The sequence below is a fragment of the Acomys russatus genome, chromosome 19 (assembly GCF_903995435.1).
Source record: "Acomys russatus chromosome 19, mAcoRus1.1, whole genome shotgun sequence".
NCBI lineage: Eukaryota > Metazoa > Chordata > Mammalia > Rodentia > Muridae > Acomys > Acomys russatus.
In genome coordinates this window covers 28397373-28416383 of record NC_067155.1, presented here as the reverse complement: position 1 = coordinate 28416383, position 19011 = coordinate 28397373, and the positions used below count along the sequence as shown (strand labels likewise).

At 47.7% G+C, this 19011-nt stretch overlaps 1 protein-coding gene across 6 annotated transcripts in view; it reads right to left on the bottom strand.

The window, feature by feature from the left end:
* Positions 1-7306: 7306 nt before the first annotated feature.
* Positions 7307-19011, bottom strand: part of Cdk8 (cyclin dependent kinase 8) — a 571315-nt gene continuing 559610 nt past the window's right edge. For 3 of the 6 annotated variants that reach the window (XM_051162894.1, XM_051162889.1, XM_051162893.1), the window contains exons 7-13: positions 18549-18692; positions 16210-16279; positions 15137-15209; positions 12122-12219; positions 9513-9591; positions 9254-9412; positions 7307-8060 (exon numbers count right to left, since the gene is read on the bottom strand). In XM_051162894.1, the coding sequence (XP_051018851.1) occupies positions 7935-8060; positions 9254-9412; positions 9513-9591; positions 12122-12219; positions 15137-15209; positions 16210-16279; positions 18549-18692 (749 nt within the window). In that variant the 3' untranslated portion in view covers positions 7307-7934. The remainder of the gene's footprint in view (positions 8061-9253; positions 9413-9512; positions 9592-12121; positions 12220-15136; positions 15210-16209; positions 16280-18548; positions 18693-19011) is intronic. The other 3 variants (XM_051162890.1, XM_051162891.1, XM_051162892.1) reach the window with 3 other exon arrangements.

Here is a 19011-nt window from a genome sequence, read left to right as displayed (position 1 = left end):
TCATCAGTATGACAAAACAAACCAGGGAGACGGGGAGAGCCAGTAGACGCCTGTACCCTCAGCTGTGGCACACTGACACTCTACCCCAGGGCTTCCCAAAACCTCCCCTTCACCATTTTTTTTTTTTTCACCTGAAAAAATTCCTTTTCCTTGACCCTGGGAACATGGGGATATAAAAAAGGCATATAGGGGACTGGAGAGATGGTTCAGAGATTAAGAGCACTGGTAGCTCTTCTGAAGGTCCTGAGTTCAATTCCCAGCAACCACATGGTGGCTCACAGCTATCTATGATAAGATCTGGCGCCCTCTTCTGGTGGGCAGGATGTTATATACATAATAAATAAATAAATCTTTTTCAAAAATAGGCATATAAATCCAATATTTGATGATAATAAAATTCAAGTAAACTAACTTTAATTCTCTGGCGTATAAATTTTACCATCTAGTAAGAACAAAATCAAAACGCATACAACATGGATGTGCATATTTTGCATAAAGAAGCAAATCTTGGCTGAACATCTGATATTGTGTCAGCATTCTTAGTGTTAATCAATAATCTCATAATAAACGAATGTGACACTTGCCTATCAAGGAATGACAGTAGAAGCCAGGCGTTGTGGTGCAGCCTGTCATTCCAGCACTCAGGGGGGATCTCTGTGAGTTCGAGGCCAGCCTGGTCTACAGAGTGAGTCTGGGACAGCCAGGGCTACACAGAGAAACCCTGTCTTGAAAAACAAAAAAGAAATGAGAGTGGATAGTTAGCATCTTAGCTTCCTGTCACTAAACCATCATGTTTCTGTAAGGGCAGGGAACCTTGTATGCACAGCAAGAACACATAGCATACTGTAGTCTCGAATCTGGGCTGAGGTATTTCAGACATGGTTGGTATTGTGCGGTGTGATGGTGTGCACAGCGCGGCATATATGTTTTATGTTCGGAACCAACTGCCACAATGAGTTACACACGTGGGTGAGCGCTGCCAGGCACACCTCGGATTCACTACACATTTGGTTTTTAACCAATTTTTGTTTACCGTGTATTCAAAACCTGTTTATTGCTGTCAGAGTCTATGTGACTGTCTCACAGTCAGTTTCCCCTGTGTGAAGTGGTGACCCCCTAGTTTACAAGGCTGGGCTCTCTAGGATCATGACAGTTTGCAGAGCCGTAATGCAACACGCCTCTAATTCAGCGATCCATGGTAACCCTACGGCCATTAGTGTCAGCATAGAGTTCAGCATGGATCCCTGAAGATGCTCTACAGCGAAGTCTCCGATAGGCTCTAGGGTAAGAAGAGACACACATTTGGCAGAGGCTTAAAAGTATGTGTCAGACACTGGGCAATGTTTAGGTGCAATTAATGACTTCAGAAGTAGCTAGAGGGATGAACATCTGAAAACGCCCTGAAGTAGAAGTATGTGCCCCAATCCATGATCACTCTGCCCACAACAGCGTTGAGAGGTAGTCCGGCCTGCTAAGAGGTACCTGGTTTACGCGGCTCCATCGTCATAAAGGAATTGGTGCGGTGCTGTGGGAATGTGCACCTGGTGCCTCCCCAGTCACACGGTGCTCTTTCTGCCTCCTACCGTGAGCTGAAGCTCAGTCTGTACTCACACCAGGAGCCAACAGACGCAGTTGCCCAACCCTAACTTCCTGGACTCCAGAAAAGCAAACCTGCAACTTCCAGGACACGGCCAAGGCTATGCAGAGAAACCCTATCTCAAAAAGCAAGACAAACAACCCGCAGACCTTTTCTGCACAAAGTGCCCTCTCTCAGATAAGCTGCTACAGAGGCAGGGAACAGGGTGAGAGCCTAGCCACTACAGGCTAGACAGAGCAGCTGGCTGCCGAGTTTAGCACACTGTGCCAACAAAGAGGCTGGGTTGGGAGAACTGCTGCTGATGGCACGGCCTGTTTAACTAGCCTATCTCCAAACCCCTAAGAGTGAAGTGGGTTTAGGAATGGCCACAATTGGTACCCAATAAAACACAGGGCAACATTCCTAGCAAACACTTTGTAAATAAGACTGTCATTGGTCCCCATGTTCGCCATCCTCTCTCTGCTATTGGTGCTCAGGCTGCAGTCTGGTCTCCGCTCAAGCCACCACCACCCAGGCTTATTACTTCCTCTGGGGATGGGCAGCTGAAGGTCAGGGTTCAAAGCTGGGGTAAATTCATATTTGTGCGAGGCACGACTTCTCTGGAGATCATATGCTCATGCCTCGCCATAATGGTTGTGAGAGGAATGCGTGCACACTACTTAGCACAATGCTTTAGTGTGTTGTGGCTGCTTTGGGACCTGAAACTGTGTGTAGGTCTAGACAATGACTTTTTAACATTTTTGTGATTCCGGAAGCAAGAGTTATCTGGAATCAGGGCCAGGGAACTCTGGGAAGGAGGCTGTGCACATGAGGCAAGACAGGAATGTGCTAGAACATTTTCAAGGAGGCTGAAGTAGTTGGTCTGGAGAAAGGAAACAAACTGGGCTGTTTGGGGACATATTAAGTAACGATGACATTCTCAAGTGTGAGGAAAAGGACACTGAATGATTAAAAAAACATGAGGTGGCCATTCTTACTGATTTGGCTAGTGTCTGTTTTGAGTCAGGGTCTTGTTCCAGTCCTGGCCAGCCTGCACCTTTCTTCACAGACTGACTACTAACAGTGCAGCCTCTAACCTCAGGCCCTGGCATCACAGGTGTGTACCACTGCACCAGCTCTTCTTACTCTCTGAGGTACCATCACCAGGCAGAAGAAATGGCAAGGGTAAGAGGCAGAGATCTGAGTCAGAAAGCTACATGACATAGAGAGGTCAGTGACCAGGGAAGACATTTTTTGGTTGTTGCTTTTTTTTTTTTTTTTTAAAGATTTATTATGTATACAGTGCACATCAGATCACATTATAGATGGTTGTGAGCCACCGTGTGGTTGCTGGGAATTGAACTCAGGACCTCTGGAAGAGCAGTCGGTGCTCTTCACCTCTGAGCCATCTCTCCAATCCTGTTCCTTTGTTTTTTGAGAGAGGGTTTATCTGTGTATGCCTGATTGTTCTAGAACTCACTCTGTAGACCAGGCTGGTCTTGAACCAGCAGAGATCTGCCTGAATTAAAGGCATGCAGCACCATGCCCAGCCCAGGAAGGCAGATTTTAAAAGGTTATTTTATTTGGCAGGCTTAGGGGGAGCTGATGAAGAAAGTTTCACACCTGAAGATGCGTACTCTTTGGCTCCAACCGTCTTGTCACCTATACCTGAAGAAGTCCCATGTCCCATGTGTAGCCACCTCCCCACCCTGCTGGTGTGTGTGTGTGTGTGTGTGTGTGTGTGTTGTGTGGACTTCCCCCTGCCCCCAAGACAGTCAGGCTGTATATGATATAGGGTAATGTTGACTCTGATTTCCCACTCCTTTCACCCCCACACACAGACCCATTCTCCTCTGGCACACAAGCTCCCACTCCTGTGGGAGCATCCGTGCCAGATCTTCACACCTGTGCTTCCACTCACACACACACACATACACACACACACTCACACATACACACTCACTCACACACACACATCAGACTTCAGGCGTTTCCTACTCTTCACAGATCTTCACCTCTCGACTTAAACATCACTTTGGCATCTCTCGACAACCCTTAAGACTGGCTTCCCACGACAGTTTCCTTAGCTTTTCACAATGTCTCATTGTTACTTGTACCTTGCTTCTTCGTGTCGCCTGTCTCCTGCGGCTTCTACAGGAAACTGGTTCTCTGCTACAGTCCAATGCACTGGGCTGAGATCATACAGTGTAGATATGTAAGAAACGGAATAAACACCTTAAGTCCTTTCTACAGATGGTGGACTTCTTCATGTCTGCTGATCATGGTGCTTGTGCTCCGTGGAAACGTTAATTTCCGATACAGAACTATCACATTTGACCATGTCCCCTGGAGGGGGAGACCTGGTGGCACTCAGAGGAAGGACAGCAGGTTGCCAAGAAGTGACTTGATACCCTATGAGCATATAGAGGGGGAGGTAATCCTCCTCAGGAACAGTCATAGGGGAGGGGAATAATGGGAAAATGGGAGGGAGGGAAGAATGGGAGGATACAAGGGATGGGATAAACATTGAGATGTAACAAGAATAAATTAATAAAAAAATTTTTTAAAAATTAAAAGAAAAAAACTATTGTCTTTACCTGGCTGCCAGGGGTACTGCCTGGGTTCTCACAGAGCATCTACACATTGGCCAGCCCTCTTTGTATCAACTGACTAAACTAATTTGCATGGTGATTAAACAAAGCCAGCCGGGCTGAATGCACTTGTGTGTTTTGGTAACTATGCCCTGAGGCACGGAATGATCTTTTCCATGTCCCACCTGCCTCAGTAGATGCTCATTATTCAAATTATTCAAAGCCCTACCAACCTGAAACAGGAAGGCTTTATTCGGTTCACTGTTTATGGATGCAGTCTCTCACAGTGGACAGGCATGATGGTGGGAGCAGCTCCTGGCTGTGCTCTCTCACAAGTGCGCAAGGTGGTTGACTACATTGTGTTGGCAGTGGAGAACTCAGGCCTCAATGCCTGCTCCCCAGTGACCCACGCCCTCCATCTCAGTCCTGCATGCTAAAGGTTTCATTAACACCACCAATGCAGTGTAACCAGCTAGAAGTCAAGACTAAGGGTGGCAGACAAGAACAGGGCAGTGTAAAAGATGCACCAGGGCAATGCTTGAGCCCTAAGAATTGTACGGTGCCGTGGGGCTGGAGTACCAGGAGAGACTCCACAGAAGGGGCTGGGATAGGCAGGTACTTGCTGGGTAGTCTTTGCTTTTACCAACATGTTATGGAGGGATATGAGCACAGAGTGGACATGATCCAAGAGGAGAGTGTGGGGAGGAGGGAGGGAGGGAGGGGAGGGGAGGGGAGGGGAGGGGAGGGGAGGGAGGGAAAGAGAGAGGTGGCGTGCAGGTTAGTGGAATAACACAATCAGCACCATTCTCACAAGGGACACCAAAACTGTGAGTATAGTGTCATTGCTAAGTGAGGCCGGCCAGTATGTATGATGTAGTTCATGTTAGTTTCCGTGTGTGTGTGTGTGTGTGTGTGTGTGTGTGTGTGTGTGTATGTGTGTGTGTGTGTACATTGCTCAGGCTGGCTTCATCAGAAATGAAAAGTCAACCTGATGTCCAGAGGCACCGTTGCTTACACTTCTTGCTGTACTGGGAATAAATTACAAGTAAGAGTTTCATTGAATGCTATCATAAAGCTAGACTATAGGCCATGTTTACATGTTAAAGAGAGCCAACAAGACATATCTGAAACAGACATAAGACATGAGAGAAGACAATGCTGGGTTCGCCTGGCCCTCTAGCAGGGTAGGCAGCAACGCTGGGGCACAGTTGAGTTTGAAGGTGGTGCAGAGTCGAGACTGCTCTGGGGTAGTTGCACTCTGTAGCAATGGGTGAGGTAGGACTTGCAAATGTGCACAGAACGCCTTGGGATCACCAGCCCAACAGAGTCACAACCTGGATGACAGTGTTTAGGAGCAATGTAGGCACAGATCTAAGAGGTCCTACTCTCTGGAAGCCCCATTCTATGGGAGACAAACAGACTGGCCAGCCAGGGGATACATTCTACACGGCGAATGAAGCTGAGGAGTGGGATCGAGAAAGGTGGCAGGCACGGTCTGTATGACTGGCCTCTGTAACAGACACAATTCCATACAGAAAGCAGTAAGTCAGGAAGCATGCAGGCAGGTATGTCGCTCAGGTCCACAAGGCTGCACAGGCTTACTCTGGATGGTAGTGAAATTCAGGAAATGTGAGGGGAACACAGCCCCTGTGCATTCTGACATCTGTGTAGAATTTGTTATAATGGGTTTTGGCTCTGGAACTCTGAGGAAAAGGAAATAGGCTGTCAGTACAGCAAGCCCCTCTGTCAACTCACTTAAGACTGCTGGTTGCTAAATCTCTTGCTCATTGTGGAGGTAAGTGGCTTAGGAGCAGTCTTTGTTTTTAAAGAAAGGTTTATTTTTAAGTGTTTTCCCTGAGTGTACGTAACATGTGTGCAGTACCCACAAATGCCAGAAGGGGGCATCTCAAACTGTAGTGAGATGGCTGTGATCTGACATGGGTGCTAGGCACCCATGGGCAGCCCACAGAATGGTTGTTCCTAATCTATTTCCCAGACTGATGTCCCAGAACTAGGGGGGTTGCTAAAAAGGAGTCTCATTTCCACACCCAGTCAAGTCCTACTGAATCAGCCTCAGAAACTAGACGGCTCTCGTGTCCAGTGAGCTCCTAGGCCATTTAGTAAAGGAGAGAAGCCAGGAAGTGGAAGGGACATAGGACGCAAGTGAGAGGTAAGGCGGACAGAAGCTGAACCACAAGCACTTATGCTGTGTGAGTGAACTGAGAAGGCGGCAAAGTGCCACTCCTAGCAATCCCCCTGACTCTTATAGCCAGGCCTGTCAGCGTTGGGACACCTCAGTTCCTGAAGTGCTCTAAGATATCTCTACAGGGGTGGATTCAGATTTTGAGGAAAGACCTTTTAGCTCTAAAAAGTCTCTCTTCTTGAGATAAGAACGAAGGGTAGCGAGCTGGAACAGGGTCACCTGCAGAACTACCTGTCCTATCTCCCTGTATGAGCAGGCCTAAACAGCCTGACCAGAGTCCACACCTCAGCTGAAGTCACCAGTCCACAACACAGCCAGGACACAAATGTCACCAAATAAATGACTGAGGAGAGTTAAGCAGAGGAACCTTTTAAAATGACAACAAAAGTCCCTTGGTGAGTTTGAAAAATATAGCTGACTCCATACATTGATTTATGAAAAATAAATTTATTACATAACACCTTGTTTTTAACAATGTTCAATTTTTTTATTCAGAATACTTGTGTCATTCATGTAAAATAGTTTGATACAGTACGTTGTAGGTTATAGCTTTTTATTTTCCCCTCAAGAACTCTAAGGCTTTCCTACTCCTCCTCCTTTGCTGAAGTAAGGGCACCCTAAAAAATGTGCGGACAACTTTTTAAAAAGAAAGTTAACTGAACAGAATTTTAATAGCACTATACTAACCAGCTTTAAAACGAGGACAGAAGACTGTGAATGGGTGCCGGGCCTTTCTAAGGAGGTTGCCTCTCATGCTTTTTTCATCTGAAAGCATGCTCACAAATCAGCAACACCAATGAGAAAAATAAAACACTGTCTGTGACAATCATTTTAGTTTGTTTGCTGAACCAAACAGGTTTATATCAATGACAACATATTTAATTACTATCAAATAGCAGCTTTAAGACCAGTCAAGTCATAGGTTGAAAATAAAAACAAGCCTCTAAGTTGGAAATTAATCTTTGGGAGTTCTGAAACCTGTCAGTAGAAACTACGTGGTTCTTTTGTACTTTCAAAACAATCCAAGCAGTATTCTTGGTCATAAAACACTGATTTATGTAGAAGATGAATCAACCCACTGGTAAGACACTAAAAAGAAAGATGTACCAAAATAACCTTTGAACCTCTGTTATTCTGTTAACATGATCTGTGTTTCAAGTACCAGTTAAACCTTGCGTCTGTGTGTACTATTGGTCAGATAACGCTGTTACACTCAGAGTCACCACACACGAGGACAAATGCTCGCCCTAGCACATTTCACAGCTTCAACTGCTACAGACTGTCACTGAAAACTATGCTTGGTCAGTCTGAACCATGTCAAGTAAACTATGGAAGTAGCAAGCCCACAACACAACTGTGCTAGCACTTTCAAGTCTAACTCCAAACTTAGGTACAACCTGGCAGCTACCACCCCAACTGTGACCACTGGTGGAACTCGGCTACTGGACGTTGTTGTGAAGATGTGGTTGCACAGTACATTCTCGTGGCCCACACCAGGGTCCCGCAGGGTGCCGCAGCCAGCCCTGCAGCATGAGCAACAGTGCACTGACAGACTCCACACAGCTCAGTACCGATGTGTCTGATGGGAGTACTGTGGAGGCTGCTGGGAGGTAGCTGAGTATCCCATGCTGCTCTGGGGCTGTGATGTGCTTGGTCCAGGGTTGGGATAAGCAGCATGTGGATTGGAACGCTGGAAAGAAGACGAGGGGAAAACGTGATTTAGAAGCATCTAGAAGTAGCTTGGCTCCATGTCAGCAAGGCTGACAGGACTGAAGTGTTGTTCCAAAGACATAAAAGACGTAAAAGTTTCTGCAAGGTACTAGCTTTAGAATTAGATAATAAAAACAAACAGTAACAAACCCCATAACTGGCACATACAAAATACAACAGACCCAGAGCAAACCAGCCCTCAAGTCTTCCAACACTGGCTTCCCTTTAGGAAGGTCAGAAATGTGGCATAAAAGGCGCTATTTACATGCTGGGGAGACATTATCGTGTTTTCTGACATGAGCACAAGGACATCCAGAATCCATGTAAAAGCTGCCGGCCTGGTGGCTATCTGTAATGCCAGCACTTGGGAGAAGAGATGGGATCCCAGGGGAAGCTGGCTGCCTAGACTAGATAGCGTCTGCAAGCTCCAGGCTCAGTATGAGACAGTGCCTCAGCAGATATGCCTTAGCAAATAAAAGAAGAAATAATTCAAGGAAGACACCTAATATAAACTTAGGGTGCACATGCACACACGCGCGCACACACACACACATCCCTACCTATAAACACATATACAAATACATGTAAGCACAAAAGCCAGGAAAGAGTTAAGTCTTACTGAGCTGCACCACACCACATAAGGGCATTTACTGCTCTGTCGATGACACCAAGAATGTCAATGCTGATGACAACAGAACAGAAACACTCAATGCTGACTGTGCAGTGCTTCCACAGGAGGCACCATCAGAGCACTTAGGAGGAAGACACGGGATCTTTCTGAATACTTTATACAGAAATGAGGTCTCTCATTTGAACCCAGAGCTCAGTGACTTGATAGGGTCCTGTCTATGCCTTTAAAACGATTGGATCAGGTACAGATGGGCCACCAAACCACCAAGCACTTACATGGGTGCTGGGGTCTGAATGTTCCTGTTGGGACTTCGCAGGTGGCGTTGTGCTCCAGCCCCTGCAGATGCTGTTATGCGCCCCAGGTCTCAAGTTACTGGTGGCCAAGCTTAGACTTTACTCCAAATCAGTCCAGAAACCTGATGCCTTCCCACTCTTCCCTGGCTGTAACAGTCCAAGCCGACACATCTTTCCAGGCCCACCACACTTTGCAGCAGACTCTTTAGAGCCCCAGAACAGCAGCTAAGCGTGCAAGCACTGCAGTACCTGATAGTCAGAGGTCATGATGAGTCCACCTGAGGTAGTGGTAGGAGGGACGACTCGCACTTTCTTCAAGGGGGGCCCCTGTGCATGGCCACTGTCCTGGTTCCCAGGGTGGCCGGTTCCATTCGTGTGGTTATTGCCCTGCTGCTGCTGCTGGTTCTTCTCAATTGGTTAAACAGAAAGCACAGTTCAACTCAGAGGGAGAACGAGAGCCGCGTCCCTGAGAGCCGCCATGGGCCCTACCAACTGTTTCAATACTTACTTTGTCTCCTTTGTCATCAGGTTCTTCTTCTGTTAAAAATTCTCGTTTGGGGTAAGGGATCTGACAACCGGCAAAAACACTATTCACAAGAGAGAAGAAGAGAGAGGTCTCACATGCTGCCTGGAATTCCCAGTGCTCACTTAGGTGGCTCACTCTCACTAAGAAGACTGGGCTTTGTCTCCATAGTTGTAGAGATATGAGCTTCTTTCTGCAAGTCTAATGCAAAGACTCTTTGAACCAGTGACCCTGCAGCAAGTGTCAGAGGCCTTCACTATGCAGCCATAACCCACCCTCACCCAATGGACAGCTCTCACTGTGTAGCCATAACCCACCCTCACCCAAGGACAGCTCGCACTGTTCAACCATAACCCACCCTCACTCAATGGACAGCTCTTACTGTGCAGCTATAACCCACCCTCACCCAATGGACAGCTCTCACTGTGCAGCCATAACCCACCCTCACCCAATGGACAGCTCTTACTGTGCAGCCATAACCCACCCTCACCCAATGGACAGCTCTTACTGTGCAGCCATAACCCACCCTCACCCAATGGACAGCTCTCACTGTGCAGCCATAAGCCACCCTCACCCAAGGGACAGCTCTTAATTGGCAGCCATAATCCACCATCACCCAATGGACAGCTCTCACTGTTCAACCATAACCCACCCTCACCCAATGGACAGCTCTTACTGTGCAGCCATAACCCACCCTCACCCAATGCACAGCTCTCACTGTGCAGCCATAACCCACCCTCACCCAATGGACAGCTCTCACTGTGCAGCCATAACCCACCCTCACCCAATGGACAGCTCTCACTGTGCAGCCATAACCCACCCTCACCCAATGGACAGCTCTTACTGTGCAGCCATAACCCACCCTCACTCAATGGACAGCTCTCACTGTGCAGCCATAACCCACCCTCACCCAATGGACAGCTCTTACTGTGCAGCCATAACCCACCCTCACCCAATGGACAGCTCTTACTGTGCAGCCATAACCCACCCTCACCCAATGGACAGCTCTCACTGTGCAGCCATAAGCCACCCTCACCCAAGGGACAGCTCTTAATTGGCAGCCATAATCCACCATCACCCAATGGACAGCTCTCACTGTTCAACCATAACCCACCATCACCCAATGGATAGCTCTCACTGTTCAACCATAACCCACCCTCACTCAATGGACAGCTCTTACTGTGCAGCTATAACCCACCCTCACCCAATGGACAGCTCTCACTGTGCAGCCATAACCCACCCTCACCCAATGGACAGCTCTCACTGTGCAGCCATAACCCACCCTCACCCAATGGACAGCTCTTACTGTGCAGCCATAACCCACCCTCACCCAATGGACAGCTCTTACTGTGCAGCCATAACCCACCCTCACCCAATGGACAGCTCTCACTGTGCAGCCATAAGCCACCCTCACCCAAGGGACAGCTCTTAATTGGCAGCCATAATCCACCATCACCCAATGGACAGCTCTCACTGTTCAACCATAACCCACCCTCACCCAATGGACAGCTCTTACTGTGCAGCCATAACCCACCCTCACCCAATGCACAGCTCTCACTGTGCAGCCATAACCCACCCTCACCCAATGGACAGCTCTCACTGTGCAGCCATAACCCACCCTCACCCAATGGACAGCTCTCACTGTGCAGCCATAACCCACCCTCACCCAATGGACAGCTCTTACTGTGCAGCCATAACCCACCCTCACTCAATGGACAGCTCTCACTGTGCAGCCATAACCCACCCTCACCCAATGGACAGCTCTCACTGTGCAGCCATAACCCACCCTCACCCAATGGACAGCTCTTACTGTGCAGCCATAACCCACCCTCACCCAATGGACAGCTCTTACTGTGCAGCCATAACCCACCCTCACCCAATGGACAGCTCTCACTGTGCAGCCATAAGCCACCCTCACCCAAGGGACAGCTCTTAATTGGCAGCCATAATCCACCATCACCCAATGGACAGCTCTCACTGTTCAACCATAACCCACCCTCACCCAATGGACAGCTCTCACTGTTCAACCATAACCCACCCTCACTCAATGGACAGCTCTTACTGTGCAGCTATAACCCACCCTCACCCAATGGACAGCTCTCACTGTTCAACCATAACCCACCCTCACTCAATGGACAGCTCTCACTGTGCAGCTATAACCCACCATCACCCAATGGACAGCTCTCACTGTGCAGCCATAACCCACCCTCACGCAATGGACAGCTCTCACTGTGCAGCCATAACCCACCCTCACTCAATGGACAGCTCTTACTGTGCAATTAAAGTATCTACCACTGTTCAGTGCTTTCTTTCCTTTGGCAGCTGAGACGGTAAAGAGAACACAGTTATTCACGACTGCAGGAGCCATGTGAGTAGAAGGAGCCAGAGCAGAGTGAACCCACACTGAGCACTGGACTACTGCTGAAGTGAATCAGTTTCAGCAGTGCTTCTTAATCACACGATCCAGATGACACACTAAAGCAGCAGACATTAGTTTCTTGAGGTCCCTCAGGCACCTCTTGGTAGTGTGACAACCGAGAGCAAGTGTATGTAAAGATGTCAATACTCAGGAAGTCAGCAAAGCCACCACTTACTCAGACGTGGGAAGTGGGTCTTCTAGGAAGTAGGGGTCCTGCATGGCCTGCTCTGAGGTAATTCGCTTTATTGGGTCCATAGTGAGCAACTTCTGAAGCTGAAATCACAAGTCACAGAACATCAGGGCATGCTCCCACAGAAATGTTAGTGCACTGTCCCTGGAGTTATGCCAGTGTCTATGGGGAGTGCTGTGCTTCTAAATCAACACTATAATGTGAATGGCATTCATTCTCCCAAATTAACAGCAACAAGCCCTGATTAGTAATGCAATAGCACACACGACACTGATTTCAGTATCATCTTATGGTGGCTGCACTACGTCGCCTGACCCTCCCCAGAGCCTGTCCCTTTATTATCCACACAATGTAAAATGACTAAACTTGCATTTTCTACTTTTATTTTTTCCTTTTTCTCCCCCCCCATGTGTATGTGTGTGTGTGCGTGTGTGTGTGTGTGTGTGTGTGCGTGTGTGTGTGTGTGTGTGTGTGTGTGTGTGTGTGTTTGAGACAGGGTTTCTTTGTGTAGCCTTAGCTGTCCTGGACTGTCTTTGTAGACCAGGCTGGCCTCAAACTCAGATATCAGCCTGCCTCTGCCTCCTGAGTGCTGGGATTAAAGGTGTGTACCACCACTGCCCGGCACATTTCCTACTTTTGAGAGGAAAAAGCATAATATAAACAACAAGTTAGATAATAACTCTCCCAGTTCCACCAGGTACATCAAGTACTCAAGAAGCACATGGAACTGCCCTACTCAGCTGCTCAGTCTAACCCTGACTCAGAACTTTCTGCCTGAGAGCCCTGGGCAGCTCAGTTCAGCCTTTGTGAGCCCATCTGTGCAGATGAAGAATAAAGACAGCACCAACTCCCACAGCTGGCCCTCAGCACTAAACGGGTGTATGGGAAGCACTTGATAGGCCTTCATAAGGAGAGCACATCGCTAGCTGGCCCTGCAGCCTCAGAGACGGCACACTAGCATGAGAATGCAGCACCTGGAATGTCTGTCTGTCCTCATCTGTCTCACTCACCCTGGAACTCACTTTGTAGACCAGGCTGGCCTCAAACTCATAGAGATTCCTCTGACTCTGCCTCCTGAGTGCTGGGATTAAGGGCATGAGAGTCACCACTGCTCCACAGGAATGACTGTTTCTAATGTGATGTAAGAGATCCCTGAACAACAGCCTTGGCATAAAGCACAACTGTTGAAAGGCTGAGAGCTGAGCCCTGCTCCCACAATCTGACAGAAAGCTGATCCCTCCTCCCATAGCCTGACAGACAGGGCTGAGCCCTGCTCCCATAGCCTGACAGACAGAGAGCTGAGCCCTCCTCCCATAGCCTGACAGGCAGGGAGCTGATCCCTCCTCCCATAGCCTGACAGGCAGGGAGCTGAGCCCTCCTCCCATAGCCTGACAGACAGAGAGCTGAGCCCTGCTCCCATAGCCTGACAGGCAGGGAGCTGAGCCCCCCTCCCATAGCCTGACAGGCAGGGAGCTGAGCCCTCCTCCCATAGCCTGACAGGCAGGGAGCTGAGCCCTCCTCCCATAGCCTGACAGACAGAGAGCTGAGCCCTGCTCCCATAGCCTGACAGGCAGGGAGCTGAGCCCTCCTCCCATAGCCTGACAGGCAGGGAGCTGAGCCCTGCTCCCATAGCCTGACAGGCAGGGAGCTGAGCCCTGCTCCCATAGCCTGACAGATGGATGCGAACAGAAATCTATGGACTGCTGTTTCCAACAAGTTCCCAGTTGGTGTCTGTGTTGCTGGACTGGAATTGGTTTGAAAAGTAATAAACTAATAAACACAGAAATTTGGGGGTGATGACTAATAGAGGATAAGAGTCCATACAAATATCTTTAAAATGCAGGAATAGTAAGTCTCATTTAATTTAATGACTTTTCATCATTTAAGAGGAATTATCTTGGGGGAGTGGGGATTCTTGGATTTTCTCTTTAAGATAACATTTTCAGTGGGATTAAATCTGAACTTCTAGATAAGACTGTCTGAAATTAGCAATAATTCAGACAGCTCACCTCAATAAAATCAGATAGAGGTAGTAAAGTACAGCCTGGAAGTAGAGCACACACAGGACACACATGAGGTCCTGTGGCTAAAGCCCAGAATTACAATAAACTATTTTTAAAAAATCAACATAGAAGCTACAAGGATGGTCTCAGGTTCTGCTAGTCTGACTGCAAGGAAGGCCTGGGCCTGGGCAGGCATGGCAATCCCAATACTCCTTCTGCCAGTATTTTGTTAGCACCAGAAAGTCTTAGATCTTGAAGGATTCAACTTAATTTCCCAATTTGGATCCTGTTGCAAATGCATTTGAATAAATCATTATCATATATTCTCCAGGATGTGGGTACATGGAAGGCTAATCTAGCCTTGCAAACTACCATCCAACAGCAGAGGGTGACAGAGACGCAGACAGGAGAGAAGGCATGAGCAGGAGCAGAGCGCTCTGCCAGGGACTCGGCTGCATGCAGGGAAGGGGCCTCTCCAGAGGAATTCCCCCCTGAGACTACACTGGAATACAGTCTAAAAGAGCTGTGGGCCAAGTGAAATGTGTGCTTTCCTAATTGCCCTTTTATATACTGTGAACTTCTGTGAAGACATAACACTGAGCAGCATCTCCAGTCACAATGTGACGATGGACGCTGTTACACACAGCGTGAGCAGCCGCTGCCTCTGGCCACCCTGCTGGTGCACTGGCTCTTCTCACGTCCCACCTGTGTCTGTTTATAGACAACCATGCCATCCCTCCCAAAAGTGGAGGCACACTGTCAGCAACAAGCAGGAGTCATACCAACCATGTAAGTGGATGACAGTACAAGACCAGTGCTGCTATTGTTCAGGGGTGACCACCTGGCATGAGTAAGGCTTTGGGGTGCATTTCCCAAAGTGCACGACAGGACGTGACGTGGTTCCGGGATGGCAGAGTGCTCTCTCTTGGTGCTCTTGTGTGACTGTTGGAGAGCACTCCCGAGGGAGCTAGGTGCCTACCGTCTCAGGCTCACTTACCAAGTGGAATGCTTTACTGTCAGGTTTAACTTTATGCTTCTCCATGTACTTGATAAGGCTGCAGTTGGTGTACCTGAAAGAGAGCCACCGTGCAACACCCACATTAGAACAGAGCCGAGCAGCGCTCAGCTGGCTCTACGCTTCATTCAGTGTCCACACTAGTCTTTGTGCTGCTGTTTCCTGAGATAGGGTTTCATGTAGCTCAAGCTGGAGAACTCTAAGTAGCGTGACCTTGAACTGCTGACCCTCCTGCTTTCACTGAGTGCTGGGATCACAGGTATGCACCACCACGCCCAGCCAGAATAATGACTTCATTTTTTTTTTCTCTTGAGACAGGGTGTCATGTATCCCCGAGTTGGTCTCAAATTCACTATGCAGTAGACAAGCACCACCAAGCCTAGTGGGGGCTGTGTGAGGTGCTGGGGATCGAACCCAGGACTTCATGCATGCTAAGCAAGCACTCTGCCAACTGAGCCACATTACCAGGCATGCCAGTCACTCCTGAGTGGGCACTGATGATGGAACTCAAGACAATCTCATGAACACTTCCTGGAGAGTATATTCCCCCATGAATTATTTTAAATAACATTTGTGCCAAAGTAAGGTTAACTCAGCCTTACCAGTAAGGTTCAAATTCACTTGCTCTGTGTGTAAGTACTGGTCTCTGCCTACTCCTGACCTTGTAGCTACGTGAAGTCAAACACTTACTTCTTTCTAATTAAAACTTGCTTTCAATTCTATATACTTTAAATGGGTAGGCAGGCAAACAGCCAACAGCAAGATTTGTGTTTTTATTTCTTTGGCTGCGGTACCTCCCACTAATGTCTGGCTTCCAGAAAGTAGTAAATATGGAAAGAAATGAGTTGGTTTTCCCTCATCTCCAAATCAGCTGCTAATGAGAGCCACCTCTCTGTCAATGTATTATCTTACAAAATGAGAAAGAACATCCGACAGCATTTACAAGTGAGGAAGCTCTTCAGTAGGCGAGTGCTGTGGCATGCTGGACGTTCGATTTTGTTATGACTATTCTGGAAAGGTTACACAACAAACGGTCCATTTTCTTTCCAACTTACGTATTTCTTCTGAAATCTTTCATTAATGTTGAATGTTCGGGCATCTTTTTTATATCTTCCCAATCTTTATCTGTGAAATACATTGATAAATGTTTATGTTGCCTAGGCTCCTAATCTCAAAAATGCTAACAAAGGTTACCTCACTCTGAGGGCTTTCTAAGAGCCTGGCTCAGCTGCAGCTACACCCTGAGCTGTGAGGACAACCCGTGGCCTCCCAGCTGGCTCTACACCTACTCAAGTGTTGGCCTACACTTGCTGTTCTGTTCCACTATAACTTGTTCTATCTAAAAGGAAATAGATCACAAATAAATATGTGTAATTAAAGAGTCCTATTTCTACTAGTAAACCCACCTATTTTTCCTCATTCATTAAATGTCTTGGTTCTGTCAGCAAGCAGTATCTTTAACTGAGAAATCTATGATCTTTTCTATTCTGGCTCGCTAAGTTTCTCTGGAGCACAGCCCTTCCTTGACTCTCAGAGCGGCTCCTCCTCGCACTGTCAAGGCGAACGGTGGGACAAGGCATGGACACTGGTGTCTTGGCTACTCCTAGAATGATTGTTCAGCCATGTGAGCTATGGTGACAGGAGCAACAACTCCAGTCAGTGCAGCAGAAGTGCTGTGGACATGCGCTAGCTAAGCTACTCTCTGAGGCTGTCAGTAGTGTCTGGTGTGTGCACAGAGCTGCACCTGGCAGCTGAGAACTCTGGCCACATACCCATCTTCCACAGCCATCGACCGGTGTAAACCAAGTGTGCACGTGAGTGTTAAAGCATACCTTTCTCCTCAGCTCCTTACTGTTCTGGTTTCTCTGCTTTGCCCATTTCTCAAGCTCAAAGGCTCAAGGTAGGCATTCAGGGCCTCCTCAGCTGCACGCCTCGGCCCACCCTTACTGTCTTCACGGCTGCGCTGCTGTTACGTGCAGCGGCTCCCTCACGTCAGCTAGCCCACTCTACTGAAGCGCAGACCCTGTCTATGACTCAAGTGTCTGTTATGGAAGCTTGATTCCACTGTTGGCTTTCTTGGTTCCTGTTAACTGAGCATCTGAACTATTAAACCCCGTGCCAAGAGTCATCTGGTTGTGCTCCTCACAGCTCCCAGTCCCTGCCATGTCTCCTTCCCATGGGCCTCAGGAACAGTGAAGGAGCTTGGAAGTAGGAAGGAAGAAGTAATTCCTGTAGCCACTCTAGCCACTCAAACCATGTCTACTTAAGAGGGCAAGAGTCAGAGTGAGTGAGTGTGTGTGTGTGTGTGTGTGTGTGTGTGTGTGTGTGTGTGTGTGTTTTTTGAGACGGGGTTTCTCTGTGTAGCCCTGGCTGTCCTGGACATGCTTTGTAGACCTGGCTGGCCTCAAACTCAAGAGATCCACCTGCTGCTGCCTCTGGCATGCTGAAATTATTAAAGGTGTGTGCCATCACCCCAGCTCCTTGAAAATGTATTTTATTCAAGACAGCAACTGGGTCACAGTAACACCCCAACATGTAATGAGTAAATGAGATCTTCCCCAACAGCGGGGTGAGTCTGGAGAATGTTAGTCTGTGTGGCTGCTCTCCACTTGCCAGTGAGTGACAACTACACAAGGAAAGGTGGGATGCCAAGCCCCATCTACCTCTACCTGTCTAAGCTGTGGTGACCCAAGGAGCAGTCCTAACAGGACCTAACTTCAGTCACATGCTTGACTGGCCAACAGCATCTGGGTGCTTCCCACACAGTGCACTATTTTGGAGGCTGGTGAGTCACTGCTCTGTGGTGTAACTGGACCTGGGGTACAGCGGGAGAGATGTTAACTCCACAGAGGGGAACACCCAGACATTTTATCTCTGCTGTAAAGCCCATGCCTATGACTTCACTCACATCCTGGCTGCTTCAGCAAGACAATAAAAAGTTCTGACGGGAGTGCAGGAGTGGAGGTGCTGTGACTCCACAGTGCGTGGCTGTGCACAGCGCTCTACCTAACCATAATCTTCAGCTCTGTATTCAAGCAGCAGCTATGAAATGTCTGCCACAAAAACCTACTGCTTGTTTTAGTTTACACTGGCCGGAATCCAGGTAACCCGGCTACTGCAAAGATCTTATTATTCCAAATACCAAACAACAAAACAAAACGGCAAACCAAAAGGAAACAAACAAACAAAAGCCTCATCAAATTCGGAAAACTCCTATTTTAATGCTGATATTTGAATTCTGTAAGTTTTGCTATTTCTGTGATTCTTTGAAAAATGCAAGTCATAAAAATTAAGAATCATGTAATACAAGCTTTCATGAGCCAAAACCACAACCTTTGCAGAGAAGATACCAAACAACAGTGATTGAGAACAAACAACAAAAGCAAGGGTGTACCTGCAGGGAATCCCATTACATTGAATATTCTGTCCAGCTGGTCATGGTGATAAGGATTACTAGTTTTGATGTCCTCTTGTCGACAGTGAAATATTGGTTCTGACGTTAGTAGTTCTGCAAATATACACCCTATAGCCCAAATATCTTTAAAAGAAAAAGAAAAGAAAAACAAAAACAAAAACAGAAGAGAAAACAAAAAGGGAAAAGGAAAGGAAAAAAGAAAAAGGAGGAAAATAAAGTGCTTCTTTCCAAAAGAAAATGCATTTTTATTTTAATGGGGAGTGTTCTTTTTCTGTTTCTCGCACATTCATAACAATCTGCTAAATACCACAGGACACTGTGAGGGCGCCCCCACCCACCAGGCTTTCACGCCTATGAAATATCACCCACCCAGTGACTTCATAGAAGCCTTTGTGTATTTTCTGGATCTGGGTGAGTTTTAAATGCTTCAAACTTTAGCATA